Raw genomic sequence first — 15,500 nt, forward strand, 5'->3', positions numbered from 1 at the left:
TTAACCGAGCAGAAGTTAAGGATTATTTTAGATTTTTGGCTCCGGCAACTGAGTAGATGGATGAAGTCATGGAAACTGGAAACACCGAAAAAACAGTGGGGGATTAACTGTGAGTTCATGGTACTTTAAGTTTACCAACTGGAGTTGTCTAGTAGGTAGCTACATGTACTGCCTTACAATTTAGGAGAGAAGCCTAGGATGGAAATAGAGATTTGAGAGTCATCAGCCATAGTTGGCAATTTAGGTCCTGGGGGTAGCTGAGAGCACAGGGAGTATGAGAACGAGCCCAGGGAAGTAAGTCTTTTCAACAAATACCAGGAACTACACTCTCACGATTTCTTTAGTCCTTTCTGCGTTATTCGCCACGATTTGGAGGAAGTGGTGATGGACACAGGCACAGAGATTTTTGACAGGCAAGGTCAGAACAGTTGCGATAACTTTTACACCAAATTGAGAAAGGATTACTGAGTATGTGGTGCTACAGGAAAGTGATTGCTGTTGCGATGACTTGGGGGTTGGCAACTGTTGGAAAAGCAAGGTCAAGAGCCGCTGGTCCTATGCGGGCAAAACGTAATTCTGCCGGCCCGCAGGATTTGGGGCATGGGTTCCACCCGAACTTGTTGTCATGGAGACATAAAGTGGTCAAGAGACACTAACAGTCAGAAGACTTAAAAAAAAAAAAAAGAAAGAAAGAAAAAAAAGAGAGAAAACTGAAAAGGTTAGTTACTTGGAAAATGTCAGACAAGTAGGTTAAATCAAGCCACGAAGCATTAGCAGTAAAGTAGGGTTAACCTGGGTTTATTTTTCCGTCCATTTATACACAAAGGGGAACCGGACCCACCTCACCGGAAGCAGAACCTCTGCCCTACGGGCCATTACACATTCCTCCGCGCCGGAAGAGCGCGTGCTGACTCCTTCCGAGGGCTTCTCGTCTCAGGCGAGCTCGCGGGACCTTCAAGGTGTGCGGCTTGCACTGGTCGGACAGCGCGGAACTTTCACGGACAAGGAGACAAGGAACAACGCTGGGCTGCGGGGGAAGGGAGGGAGAAGGACGGTGGTTCACGAGGCGTCGCGTTGCCGCGGAGGGATTCTGTTTCTTGGGGTGGCGGAGGGATTTTACAGTACGTTAACTTCCGGAAAGTCCTGGCCCCGTGAGGAAAAGCCCCGAAGGAAACAATAACAAACGAGAGGAGGAAGCGATTCTGGGGTTCCTGTGTTGAGCAGTTCTTGTCCGAGAAGATGAGCTTTGGCCCCTGTCAGGGGACGTGAACGGATTTGGTGGGCTTCAGCCAGCCTTTCTTCACCTGTTTTCCCCACTGGGGCCCCCTGGGTATTGCCATGGCGGGCGTGGGGACGGGGGGCTACGCGGCGGAGTTCGTGCCACCCCCGGAGTGCCCAGTCTTTGAGCCCAGCTGGGAGGAGTTCACAGACCCGCTCAGCTTTATCGGCCGCATCCGGCCTCTGGCAGAGAAAACCGGCATCTGCAAAATCCGACCGCCCAAGGTACCGGCCTCTGAGGAGCGGGGAGAAGAGAGAGTGGGGGAGTCGATACACTTGGTTTAGCTGTACTCTTCCGCTCCTTCTGCCCTTTCATATTTGCTGTCCTTCATTTTTCTCAACAACTAGAAGCCAAGTTTCTGGATATTTTTGCCTTGGTTTCTTTTGATATAGGCTTGTCTGAACGCGAGAGTGGTGTCCCTGGGGCCTTTCCGCCTAGAACTCGGGAACTGATACTTTTCTTCTTTGGATTGTGGGCAAGGATGACAAGGCTTTAGGCCTTTCGTTGGCGGTTAAGGTGTTTGAAGAATTATCGCATGACACGTCCTACACTCATGTTCAGTCCTTGTTACGGTACGATAGTAAAAACTGCCCTCCGTCGGCTATTTATCCCAGCCCTATGAACGCTTAATTTACTAAATATTTGCAGGCCTCATCTCAGGGCTAAGATTTCTTAGACGGTAATTTGAGCTCTAGTTGTCCCCTAGGATGGTATCACCAAACAAGAACCCCAGACTGATTACTGCCGCAATGAAAAAGTATTCCCCCGTGAAAGAGAAGGGACAGCATTTAATTTTGAAAGTGTAGAGGTTTAGGAAGAATTTGTCAGTGATGCATGTGGAAGAAAACGTTGAAATATTTTGATAAAGGGATCCATGGGTCAAAGATTTACGAATCGCAATTATTGCAAATACCTGGGTTTGCCTATAGGTTAATTATTCTCAGTCTTTAAGGTAAGGAAAGCAGATACTACTCCTTGTTTGGGGGAAGTAGTGCCTCAAGAGGTGGAGTGATTTGGTCAAGGTCAAAGGATTTCTTGACCCATTAGACCAGCGCTTTCCAAATGATGTCCCTGGTGCACCTGCAGATTGCTAGGCTCGGTTCCCAGACTGGAATTATAATCGTTTCTGAATGTGGAAGGTCTAGAATCTGCTTTGCTCGCAAGCATTCGCACGTGATTTTTTTTCCCGTCGTAAAGTCGTTTTATTTAGATTCCAAACAAACCAAAGCAGAGAAGAGGTGACCATAAGTTAATCCATTCACTCAGGAGCTGGGAAGCTTGCAGATGATTCTTAATGCATATTCAAGTTTGTGCCTTAGTGCTTTTTAAAGGGATGCCTTGCTTTATGTTTTGTCTACTAGTAATAAAAATAAAATATTAAGTACCGTTACCCATGTTGCATTTTAAAAAACAGCTGCTCTAACCAGACTACTATAGTGGTGTGCACCACAGTAAATAAAAAGTTTAGATGGGTGGGAGGAGGGAGAAACTAATTTAGCACTTACTTCATTTAATGTTCTTTGAAGCCCTAGTAGGTAAATAAAGTCTCAATTTATAGATGATGCAGGTCTGGATAAGTTATGAAATGTATGATTTGGGGCATGTGGCAAAGTAGATTTTGTACCCAGCTCAATCTGTTTGCTTCTAAAACCCAGACATGCCACTCCCATTATAATAAATGAATTTGATTAAGATTATAGACTGTTATTTAGAAGCAAAGCATTAACAGATAATTGCTATGATGAGTGATGATATTTGCATTGCCATCCTCCAAAAGCTTCACTTAACTCTTTTTCTATCAAAATTACCTAATATTGACAAAAAACTTAAGCACTGCAGTGTTTCCTAACCCATATTTTCATCTACTCTGTTGTCTTCATGAATTGGAAACTCTGTTCAAGGTCCCTTTTGGTTAAAGACAAAAACCCCAAACAATATACTTTTTTTACTACTTAAAAGAAGGTTGACAGACTTTATATATAGTCACGTTATTGAAAATTTCAATTAATTTCATTTCAGTATTTGTGGATTTCTTTAGTTTCCAAGGTAAGATAAATTTTTGTAGTACCCAGATTTTTAAACATATTTATTATTTAGGCCAAATCAAGCTATGTTCTCAGAAACCCTACTTGAAATATGCTATCTCATTTCAGTTATACCACGTCCCCAATCTGGAAATTGTCCTTGTTCTAGTGGGTTTGCTTATTTTTATTTATTTTTTTAATACTTGGGTGCCCAGAAGCTGGGGTTTGAACAAAACATTTATATAACGTAGACTGTAAAGTGCTGTGTCACATTACACACGAATGAAAGAAACATTACCCAATTATATAAGCACATTAAAATACTACTTTTTAATCTTTAATTGTATCCTTTTTTGTTTCTTTCAAATTCTGTTTTCCTTTTTAATTTGTAAACTTGAATGTTTACTGGACACTATTGAGATACATATGCTCACTGCATACCACTTGAGTAACTGGGGATGTAATTGTAGGCTGTAAATAATGGGACTGGTGAGATTTGACGATTTATAGATAAAATAATTTTAATACTAAGAATGTTAGAGATACGTAATTGGAGATACTAAAAATATTACTCTTTCTGTCTCTACAATAAGGAAGACTTATACATTGTTGTTATCATCATGATTTCTGACAACTCACCCCTTAAATTAAAAGAAGGAATAATGCATTCCTTGCTTGTATACCAATATGCTTAACAATCTTTCTATTTAGGATTGGCAACCTCCATTTGCATGTGAAGTAAAAAGCTTTCGATTCACTCCCAGAGTCCAGCGCCTGAATGAACTTGAGGTGAGTGTTACATCACCACTTCTGCCTCCTGCTTCAATCTTTATGTCAGGGCTCCAGGTAGAGAACTTTGAGAAACTCATGCACGAGGGCTCAGAATTCATGTGAGTTAATTGGGATTGAATGGAAGGAAATTTCTGATTAAAAAAATTGTTTCAGGTGGCTGTTATAGTTTTTCCACTTAACTGGGATTATGGGAGACTATCTCAAGCCTTATTTTTCATAGCTTAGTTAGTGTCAAAGATCTGGAATTCTTAAGTTGTACTTTCTTCAGTGTTTATTATTCTAAAATATTTTGTTAATGTTGGAAGATCCTGCCTCCTGTGGTCTTTGGAAAATGGTTTTTAAAATTCTATAAATATTAAAAAAACACTTAGTTTTCAGAGGTTTTTTTTGGGGGGAGCTTTAAAAGAACTTTTCCAGAACTGTTAATCTGATTAAGATCTGACTTTGACTATTACTAATCTCTCTAAAGCATTGTTTTTCTTGTCTGTCAGATTTTCTGTGTTTATTTTTCAATGATTCCACTTATCTGAAATACCTTTTTTTAATTGTCAATTACAATTGATATTCAGTATTTTATGTTAGTTTCAGAAGTACAGCATAGTGGTCAGACATTTATATAACTGACAAAGTGATCCCCCTGATAAGTCTGGAACCAACCTGGCACCATACATAATTATTACAATATTATTGACTATATTCCTTATGCTGTACTTTACATCCCTATGACTACTTTGTAATTACCAATTTGTATTTCTTAATCCTTGCACCTTTTATACCCAGCCCCCTATGCCAGATTTTCAGAAGATTCCTCAGTGTGGTTAAACACTGTTTCAGAGTACAAAAGAGAAATTTTAGCTAAGGCTTAATATGTCATGCTGAGGTTTCTTTTGTTTTTCTCTTCATGCTCCTAAAACATTTCCTGAGATTTTAATACATATTTTATTTCCTTAAGTCTCTTGTAATTAGATACTTCACAAAGGATCTTAATATCAATGAGGTAGAGAGTTAGTGTATCTTAAGTATGTATATTATCTGCAGATGAAATGGCAGATTCAAAATGCTTAGAAATAAAATAATCCGATTTGCTAAATTTTCTAATTAGCTTAAAGTTAAGCAAACTTCCAAAAATTGCTTTGATTGGTAATAGGAGAACTGTTCACATATTTTAGAGTAACTGTTTTTACTTTAATGAATAAAGTTTATTAGAAATATTTTGCTTTATTATTAGCTTGCTTTACAAGGTTGGACTAAGTAATAATGTAAAGTGAATTTTTTTAGAGAAATGAATATCTTTATTAAATAAAACACATTTATTTTCAACTGTAACATATTTCTAATTTCTGTATTTTAATCTTAGGCAATGACCAGAGTGAGACTGGACTTCTTAGATCAACTAGCAAAATTTTGGGAACTTCAAGGATCTACTTTGAAGATCCCTGTGGTGGAGAGAAAAATCCTGGATCTGTATGCTTTGAGCAAGGTGAGGCTTTTACTTGGTTTAGAAATTGGAGCAGAGATTAGTGACTTTATAAAGTTAGGAGTTTCAAATAAACTAGATGGAAAACATCACTTCCTGTGTAGGATTTGTTTAATAATGAAATGCAAGCATGACTAAATGGAAGTGAGAGATCTAAAAGTTATTTGTCAAATAAACTACTTTATAATTTATTATGATATTAATATTTAATGATTCACTCAGATTAGTAGGCTTTGTGAGACACAATAATGCAAAAAAAATGACACAAACCTACCAGTATTTTGTGTTGAGTGTATAATGTCTTATGTTGAACTTGTTATCTTTTTTCCGATTTATTAATTGTAAATTTGGTATATTAAACAGATTCTTACATGTGGTTTTCATATCAGTTGCATTAATACCTGTAATAGCGTTAATGGATAACTGAGGTCAGCATTATCCAGTAGAATGAACAATAGCTCAAAAAATTAAAGGTGAAGTGTTTAGACTTCACCTTTTTGCTTAAATTTAGGTTAACTTTATAACATTATATTATGAAAAAATAAAAAAAAAACTAACTGACCTGCACCAGGGTTTATTCGTTTATTAAATACTTTGAAGACATATTTTGTTATACAGTAGTAAAAATCTACGACTCTTGTAACTTGTGAGTGAAGACAGCTTGATTATCTGAGGAATTCTGCAAAACCACTTTTTTCTGTGGCCTTGCATATCCTATGATTGATATACTATTTTGAAATAAACTTTTATTCTCATTTAAATTGCAGTTAATTTTGGAAGGTTTTACTTTCATGGAAAAAAGCGATAATTGAAATTACTTTTTATAATACGTTTTAAAATTAACATCAGGTCAGAATTCTCTAAAAAAAATTTTTCATACTAATAATTCTGGGAAATGTAATCTTATACTAAAATACAGTTCTAGGTTTGTTTTATCAGTTCGGGAATGATGTCAGTAATTAAGCACTGTGCTAAGAATTTTCTACTTCAGTTGTATGAAAATCTTATGATACCAAAGGGCAAATTACAGTGGATTTGAAGGGTGGGTTTGTATCTTGTAGTGAACCATTAGGGTAAAAAATTTGTTTTAAGAATTCTCTTTTTTGACAATTAAAAGATAAACATTAGGTTTACTCTGATGGTAAATTAGGTTGCATTGTTGGTTTTACAGAGTTATAGGATTTCAAAATTAGAAAGGGGCTTTAGAAGTAACCTAATATGAATACCTTGTTCACAATTCTATGTAACATTTGTCATCTGGACTGTTTAACGCTGTCTTGAAAAATCCAATTCCTTTTTGTGCAAAGGGAAAATACTAATATCTTGTTCAAGTACTTAGAAAATGTATTGCAAATATATTGATTAAAGGTTAAGTTTGATTGTCCTGAGGCTTATTGTAGTCTTACCTTTAAGTCCCCACGGACAGTTCTTTCCCCTAACCTTTGAGAATGCTTATAAAACTGAAGATTTAAAGATAAAAGGCAGACAAATTTTAACTTGTAGTAATTTTGTTTATATTTCATAATCTTTTGTTCCCGAAATGTCACAGTGAGATTGCTGTCTCTCGATGTACAGTTGGATAAATCTTTATATAGGTGTACACTTGTGGAACCACTACCCAGATCAAGATATATAATAGAACATTTACAGCACTCTAGCGGGCTCCTTTATCTCCCTCCCAGTACTTCTCCTCAGAAGTAACCACTGTTCTGACCTCTATCATTGGGTGACTATTTCATCAGCATGCCATTTTGCTTTTTAGCAAGAGGCTCAGGCTGAAAACTGCAGAAAATATTCAAAGTTCTGATATTTTTAGTTTATTAGGTATGCCTTTAAAAATTTTTTTTGGCTGACAGCTGATGAGCAACTTTCTTTTTTTTTTTTTTTTTTAAAGATTTTATTGGGGAAGGGGAACAGGACTTTATTGGGAACAGTGTGTACTTCCCAGGACTTTTCTCCAAGTCAAGTTGTTGTCCTTTCAATTTTAGTTGTGGAGGGTGCCGTTCAGCTTCAAGTTGTTGTTCTTTCAGTCTTAGTTGTGGAGGGCGCAGCTCAGCCCCACGTCCAGTTGCCGTTGCTAGTTGCAGGGAGCACAGCCCACCATCCCTTGTGGGAGTCGAGAAATCAAATTGGCAACCTTGTGGTTGAGAGGACGCACTCCAACCAACCGAGCCATCTGGGAGGCAGCTCAGATCAAGGTGCTGTGTTCAATTTTAGTTGCAGGGGGCGGAGCCCACCATCCCTTGTGGGACTCGAGGAATTGAACTGGCAACCTTGTGGTTGAGAGCCCACTGGCCCATGTGGGAATCGAACCAGCAGCCTTCGGATTTAGGAGCATGGAGCTCTAACCGCCTGAACCACCGGGCCGGCCCCTGATGAGCAACTTTTGAGTGTGTTATTATAGACATGATTTTTTTTTTTTTTTAAGATTTTTTTATCATTGGGGAAGGGGAACAGGACTTTATTGGGGAACAGTGTGTACTTCCAGGACTTTTCCAAGTCAAGTTGTTGTCCTTTCAATCTTAGTTGTGGAGGGCGCAGCTCAGCTCCAGGTCCAGTTGCTATTGTTATTTGCAGGGGGCACAGCCCATCATCCCTCGAGGGAGTTGAACCGGCAACCTTATGGTTGAGAGCCCGCGCTCCAACCAACTGAGCCGTCTGGCCGCCCGGAAGCTGAGCGGCAGCTCATTGACTTCATTCTAGTTGCGGAGGGCTCAGCTCACTGGCCCATGTGGGAATCGAACCGGCAGCCCCATTGCCTAGAGCTCGCGCTCTAACGAACTGAGACACCTGTCCACCACTAGACATGATTTTGAAATACTTCGATTCAACTGCTTTTTAATGGGAAGCAAATTTTCAGTCTTCTGAGTCATTAAATTGTTATTGTGATGGTTTCTTATTTTGATTAAATCGCTTTGTCTTTCTCCCTTTTTTTTTTTTTCATTTTAACAGTTTTTAATGAAAGCTGTATATAAGATTACTTTATTCCTGCATTTTCTCAATTGTTTCTTCCTTATATTTGCCCTTTTCCTTTCCTACTTGGCGAGATTTGGATTTCCGTTCAAGGATCTTTTTGCGGTCTTTGTCCAGCTTTAGTCTAGTGATAACCACCTTGCTGGGGTGAATGCCCACATGAACTGTCGTGCCATTTGCCTTCTCCCGCTGCACTCGTTCAATGTAGATGACATATTTCTTCCTGTAAACCTGGACTACTTTGCCAATTTGCTGCCCTTTGTAGTGTCCTCGGACAACCTGAACTTCATCATCCTTTCGGATGGGCATGGATCGAACATTGTACTTCTGTCTCAGCTCTTTGGAAAGAGGAGAAGACATAATCTTCCTGTGAATGTGGGAAGGTGCATTGAAATGTCTTTTACGGTTCTTGCTCCGGTCAGAAGTCACAAAGGGGTTGAACTTCATTTTGGCCGCTGGCGCTTCAGCGATGGCCGCAAAAGGGAAGAGTCTCCCTTATTTTTGATAAAAGTATTACTTGGCAGGTATAATTTAATGGAGTTTTACATTAACAATTACTGGTTTATAATCAGTGCAGCAAGGAACATTCATTCTAGGCCTTTAAAATTATTATTATATATTTTTTTATTGTAAGACCAGGTTTTCCCTTCCCCCCTTCTTCCGCCTCCCCCCCACCCCGGTCAAGCCTTTGTTTCTCAGTCTAGTTGTGTAGGACACAGCTCCCTGGCCCATGCTGGTATTATGAGGCTTGCGATCCCCCTGGCTGAGGCAGTCGGTCACCGGTCAGCAGCTCACAGCAGCTCACGCTGGCCACCAGCCGCTCATCGCAGCACATGGTAGCCCATGGCAGCTCACACTGGCTGCTGGCCACCGGCCGCTCATGGTGGTTGCTGGCCACTCACACTGGCTGCGGGCCCGCGGAAGCACTCAGCAGCTCATGCCAACCTCCGGCTGCCCACGGCAGCCCTGCTCCTGGGAGAGCTGTTGTTCACAATCTTAGCTGTAGAGGGTGCAGCTCACTGGTCCATGTGGGAATCAAACCGGTGACCTCAGCATTAGGAGCATAGTGCTCCAACTACCTGAGCCACTGGGCCGGCCCAAAGTAATATATTTAAAAAAAAAAACAGCATTCTTCCTTCTCCACCTCTCTATTCCCATTTCTACTCCTTAGAACTAATCAGTTTCACTTCTTTTAGTTATTTCTGATGTTGATCTTCGTATTTCCTAATAATATATTTATTATGCTATTCATTTTTCAGTTTTAAATATTATATACTGATTTTCTACTGTTGGAAATGGGGGATGAGTGTAAGAAATCTAAATCCTCACATATTTCAGGTCCCGTACTCCTTTCTAGTGATTCGATCAATTTTTATTAATTAAAAATTCTATTTGTACTCGAGCCTTGTAGTGTGCTGATTGTTTCCTTATACCAGTTTTTATTTTCCTTGGAGTTAATAAATCCCCTTCCCTTTTTTCATTTTGTATGTTTTCTTTGTAACTTTGAAAAATGTATTTTCTGATTTTCCAGCAGAAGTATAACTTTCTCAGTATGCTTTTACCCATCAGATAGTCTATCAGTTTCATTTTCTTGGAGCCATTCCTCTGGAGTTTTCTTTCTTGTTCCAGCCCAGGCTGGTTGTTTTTCAAGGTCAGCTGTCAGCCTTGAACTTCCTTTCAATATTATCATTCTGGGAGTTCCTTTTACCTCTCCTTGTTTCAAGTCTTCCTATTACAGTAACCCCCACATAACATGGTTGTTAGGTTCCTAAAAAATGACATGTTATGCGAATCTGTGTTACACGAAACAAAGAGCTAGTACAAAAAAGGGGGCTAGGGTTAGGTTCCAAAAATTAAAAAAGCATACTATTACATTTTTATAATTAGACAAATATCTTTATTAAAGCAGTTTTCACCAAAAGTATAACATATTAATATGTATTAAATAATAGTTTCTTCGTCATCACTGCTAAGCACCATTAACCGAGGGCATTTTCTTTTTGACAAGATATCTTCATCCTCAGAAGTTAATACTCCACGAACAAAATGGATTTAAAATTCTGCAGTCAAATCTTATATGACATGCACACTCAAATGAAAAATTTCAAATGAGATATCTTTTGCTCTTAAAAGCCCTTATTATGCTCCGTGTTGTTCAGGGATTTCTCTAATTCTCAAACCATGTTAGAGTGAAACCGTATTCTAGGATGCCGTGTTGTGCAAGGGTTTCCCTCAATTCTCAAACCGTGTTAGAGTGAAACCGTGTTCTAGGATGCGTGTTATACAAGGGTTTCCCTCAATTCTCAAACCGTGTTAGAGCTAAACCGTGTCATAGATATGCCATGTTATACGGGGGTTACCTGTACTTTGTTTACTCCTATTTTGGTGAAACATTTCTTCTACTAGTTTCATGAGCAAGAAGGTAAAGGAGATGTAAATTTTTTGTTTGTCTAAAAATGTTCTAAAGCTTTATTAGTAGTTTGGTGGGGGTTAGAAGACTAAATTGTGAATCATTTTACTTCAGTATTTTGACTGCTTTACTCCATAATCTTCTGGCTTACAGTGTTGCTGTTGAAAAGAATGATGCTATATTATTTATTATTCCTTTGTATGTGACTTTCTTATTCTTGAAGATGTTAAGATCTAATCTTTATTACCAGTGGTTTGAGATTTCACAGTGCTATGCATTGGTACGTGTTTATTTTTATTTAATATTTTTATTACACTTGATAATCTCTAACCTGAACTCATGTCTAAGTTCTTGTAACTCTTCTTGTGTGCTTTGACAATTTCTTCCACTTTTTCCTCTCTTTGAACTCTTATTAGTTGGATGTTAGACTATTAGGCTGATTAGACTATGAGACTGATCCGATAGTTTACTTACCTATTTCTTAAGGTAGAGTCTCTTTTCAAACTCTCCTGAGAATAAATCTCCAGTCTTCTGCTGCTGGGGTTAGAGAAGGAGAGTTGCCTGGCTGTGCTGACTGGTGGTGGTCTAATTGCTTTTGTACAGGTTTTCAGCCAATCCTGTTCTCTGTTCATCGCCATCCCTAATTTTACAGGTACTCCTGCTTCCATTTCTTAAGTTTATTCAGGTTCTATGTTGCAAAAGCTTCTCCTTGGCTTTCTTCTATTGCAGGTGCTTGGTTTTTTTGTATTTTGTTTGTTTTTTGCCTGCTAGGTTTTTCACTCATACACCTGCTTTCTCTTGGTCTGTTTTCCCTCTTGGGAGTATGCCTTTGTGTTCCTTTTCTGTCTTGTTAGTGGAGTTTTAAGAGGGAGCTTTTAAGTATAATACTGCTAGTACTTTATGTCTGTTAAAATTATCTGTTACTAGCCAGACTTAGTTTGTTATTGGACGGAAATTTTGGCCTTGATCGACATTACTCTTTGGTCAGTTTTGACTGAAGGCTTCTCTTTATTGTCTTCAAGCACATGTCATGTATCTTTATAGGGCATGGTTCTTAAGTGATATATTTCTAGTGAGAATGCTGTGATACATTGCATGGCAAATGCTTGGAATAAATGGTTTATAGTTTGAAATTATGTATGTAATTCTTGAATCTGTCAGCTGGAGAAACACAAGTGTAAAGTTTTGTGTTTTTATAGTATTAGGCTTGGTTAGATTGTTAGGGTATTGTGCTTATGAAGCCAAAGTCATGCTTTGATTTTTTTGTGTGAGATAGCTTTGTCGTATTCCTTGGCCATACCTCACTATGCTGGCTGTCATTCTCCCAGCTGTTGTGCCAGTGATCAGAACTGGGTAAGAAAGCATGGCTGCACCCATGCAGATATATCAGTACTAATGGAAATTTAGCTTGAAGTGCTTTGACTACAAAGCAGATTATTACGTAATGGTGGTAATTGCAGTGGATAATAAACATTACTGAGAGGACTTCTGTTTCCTCTCTGACTTCTTTACTACTCCTCCCCACTTGTCAGCCACATTGGCTTTCTTACTGTTCCTCAAACACTCTAGGCATGCTTCTTAACTTAGGGCTCTTGCTCTGGCTATTCCCTGCTTGGGGAACTACTTTACTTCCTTCACATATTTGCTCAAATGTCACCTTTGTAATGAGGCTTTTTGTGACTGTTTAAAACTTCAATTTACCCTCATTCTTCTACTCTTGAGGCCTTTTAACTGTTTTAAAACATTTCTTCCACAGGATTTATCACTTCAAAATTTATATATTATGTTTAATTTCCTCTTTTCTCCCACTAGAATTTAAGCTCCAAGAGGGCAAAAATCTTTGTTTTATTCACAGATAAATCTCAAGCACTTAGAATAGTAGTTGACAGTATAGAAGCACTGGAAAGATGTGAAAGAAAGGCATACTCATTCATCCATTTGCTTCCATACAGCCTTTTATCTAACCCCCCATCATTCTGTCTTCTACACTACAAAGTTTGAATAATGAATGTTTTTCTTTTCTCCTGTTAGCTCTTAACAGAGGAGCTTCTCTGAGGTATGATAAGAGAAGCTAAAGAATTAGAGATGTGTTCAACTCTTATGCATGTGAATTTATGTGTTTCTATCAAGTTTTCAGCTATTTCACTAGTGGAAAGTCTTGCTTTGACTATAGGTTCATCTTTGTAGTAGCATCCTAGAGCACAAGAGTTGGTGACATTTCTCTTCACTTATTTATAGCATGTGCACCACCTCACACACACACACACATTGGCCCATACACATAAACATTTATACTATAGCTAACATTGAAGTAGCACTTACTGTGTCCTGGTTCTTTTCATGTTTTATTTATTTCATTTGTCTTCACAGTAGCTTCATAATGAGGTGCAGTTACTGCTGTTACTACTTTTTTAAATAATAGGAATCAGAGATGCAAATTACATAACTCAAGATCATACAACTATTAATTAGCAGAGCTGGAATTTGAGCTCTGGTAGTCTGGCTCCAGAGTACATACGCTTAACCTTTTTAGAAAAATTATGGTAAAATATACATAACATAAACTTCACCATTTTTAAGTGTACAATTTCATGGCATTGAGTATATTCAAAATGTTGTACAACCATCACTACTATCCATTTCCAGAACTTCCCCCCTCCCTGTAGCCCATGGTAAAACCTCTGTTCTACTTTCTCTATGAATTTGCTTATTCTAGGTATGTCATGTAGGTGGAATTACACAACATTCATCCTTTGGTGGTTGATTTATTTCACTTAGCATAATGTTTTCTGGATTAATCCATGTTGTCACATGTATCATAATTTTATTCCTTTTTAGGTCTGAATAATATTCCATTGTGTGTGTATACCACATTTTATTCATTATTTCTTGATGGACATTTGGGTTGTTTCCACCTTTTGGCTGTTGTGAATTATGCTGCTGTGGACATGGGTGTGCGAGTAGCTATCTGAATCTCAGCTTTCAGTTCTTTTGGGGATATATCTAGAAGTGAAATTGCTGGATCACGTGGCAATTCTTTGTTTAATGTTTCTCTTTTGTGTAGTAAAATACGGTAATTATATTCAAAGAGGATAATTATTTTGAGTTCAAATAACTATGTCACAGTCCTCTGTATTCTGTTGTCAGTGAAACTGAAAACTGCCTATATTTTAGCGTGTGAGAGATGTCAATATCAGCTTCTGGAAGATAGGGAGCCTTGATACATATACATTCTGTACAGTGCCAGATTTGATGTGAGCATTCAGTTAAATTGGCCAATTTATCTCGTCACTTACTACCTTAATACATTCTATGCTACATTCCAGTAAATCTGCTGTAATCTGATCTTTTCGCATCACTCCTTTATAATCTTTCATGCAAAACTTTTCTTCTTTTGAAAAATTATAGCCTCTCTTTTAAAATACCCTCTGAATCCATTGTTTGGTTGATATTTTTGTTAAATTTTATAAGTTATTTGGTACATTTTCTAATTTCAGGATCATGTTTCTTTTGTACTATATAACTTACATTTATTCTCATATCTATTTTTGGTCTATATTCCTATTTTGTATTTTGAGTTCTTTGAGGATATGGGGTACAGATATATGTTTAGTTTTCTCAAGGTGTATAATGTACAAAGTGTAAATGTTTCATTAAATGTTTTTAAATGCCTGGTTCGTTTAAGATAGGCACAATAACAAATGATAGTTTAAAATTTCCAAAAATCGCCGTCTCATTCCATATTTTAAAATGTTGGCAGGTTTCCGTTTTGTCAGATATTTGTTGAAAGGAAATATGAAATCTGGGCCTAGAATAATTTTTATATTTAGCAAGCAAGATGTATCTACCTTCTTTCCCTAAATAATTTTTACTTTCTTTTCAGGTTGTTGCCAGCAAAGGAGGTTTTGAAATGGTCACCAAAGAGAAGAAATGGTCTAAAGTGGGTAGCCGCTTGGGATATCTGCCAGGAAAAGGAACTGGGTCTCTTCTGAAGTCACACTATGAAAGAATTCTCTACCCATATGAGCTTTTCCAATCTGGTGTCAGCCTTATGGTGAGAGGCATCATTTTTTTAGGAGTGGGTAATTCCAGTGAGCCAAATGTAAACTTTGGACTGTTTTCACCATAATAAGTTAGTAGTTGACTATGCATAGCAAGTTAAAAAAGATTTCTCCCAGTACCAGAATTTGGGGGAGCAAGGTGTAGTTTAAAACCAGCTATTTTTGGTGGTTTACAAGATAAAGGATAATGGGAATGTTTTCTTATTTATTTAAATAAGTCCTTTTGTTTAAGCTTTTTGAAAAATTCCTCCTCTTGGTTTCATTTATTTTTTTAAACAGCTTTATTGAGGTATAATTTAGTGTAGAATTCACCCATTGTAGGTAAGCTTTAATAAATTATACACCACACTCTAGTTTTAGAACACTTCCATCAGCCCCAGAAGTTCTTTGTGTTCCTTTGTAGTTGGTTCCTGCTCCTACCTCCAGACCTAGACAACTCCTGATCTACTTTCTGACTCTATAGTTTTATCTTTTCTAGAAATTT

General features: G+C 37.9%; 2 protein-coding genes across 2 annotated transcripts in view; one reads left to right on the forward strand and one right to left on the reverse strand.

Annotated features, from left to right (window-relative positions):
• Window positions 1-884: 884 nt before the first annotated feature.
• The window catches only part of KDM5A (lysine demethylase 5A), a 71,502-nt gene continuing 56,886 nt past the window's right edge, over window positions 885-15,500 (forward strand). Inside the window, exons 1-4 of the mRNA XM_019711317.2 lie at window positions 885-1,503; window positions 4,015-4,092; window positions 5,453-5,575; window positions 14,839-15,009. Coding sequence (XP_019566876.1) covers window positions 1,339-1,503; window positions 4,015-4,092; window positions 5,453-5,575; window positions 14,839-15,009 — 537 coding nt within the window. The 5' untranslated portion in view covers window positions 885-1,338. The remainder of the gene's footprint in view (window positions 1,504-4,014; window positions 4,093-5,452; window positions 5,576-14,838; window positions 15,010-15,500) is intronic.
• Window positions 8,539-9,039, reverse strand: LOC109434415 (large ribosomal subunit protein uL24). Its single transcript, XM_019711318.2, has one exon. It carries the CDS (start codon window positions 8,990-8,992, stop codon window positions 8,555-8,557), a length of 438 nt encoding a protein of 145 aa, XP_019566877.2. The 5' UTR covers window positions 8,993-9,039; the 3' UTR covers window positions 8,539-8,554.

Source organism: Rhinolophus sinicus, linkage group LG02, assembly GCF_036562045.2.
Source record: "Rhinolophus sinicus isolate RSC01 linkage group LG02, ASM3656204v1, whole genome shotgun sequence".
NCBI classification, from domain to species: Eukaryota; Metazoa; Chordata; class Mammalia; order Chiroptera; family Rhinolophidae; genus Rhinolophus; species Rhinolophus sinicus.

Excerpts from the sequence above, each read along its gene's own strand:
- LOC109434415 (XM_019711318.2), bottom strand. The coding sequence starts at position 8,992 with ATGAAGTTCAACCCCTTTGTGACTTCTGACCGGAGCAAGAACCGTAAA.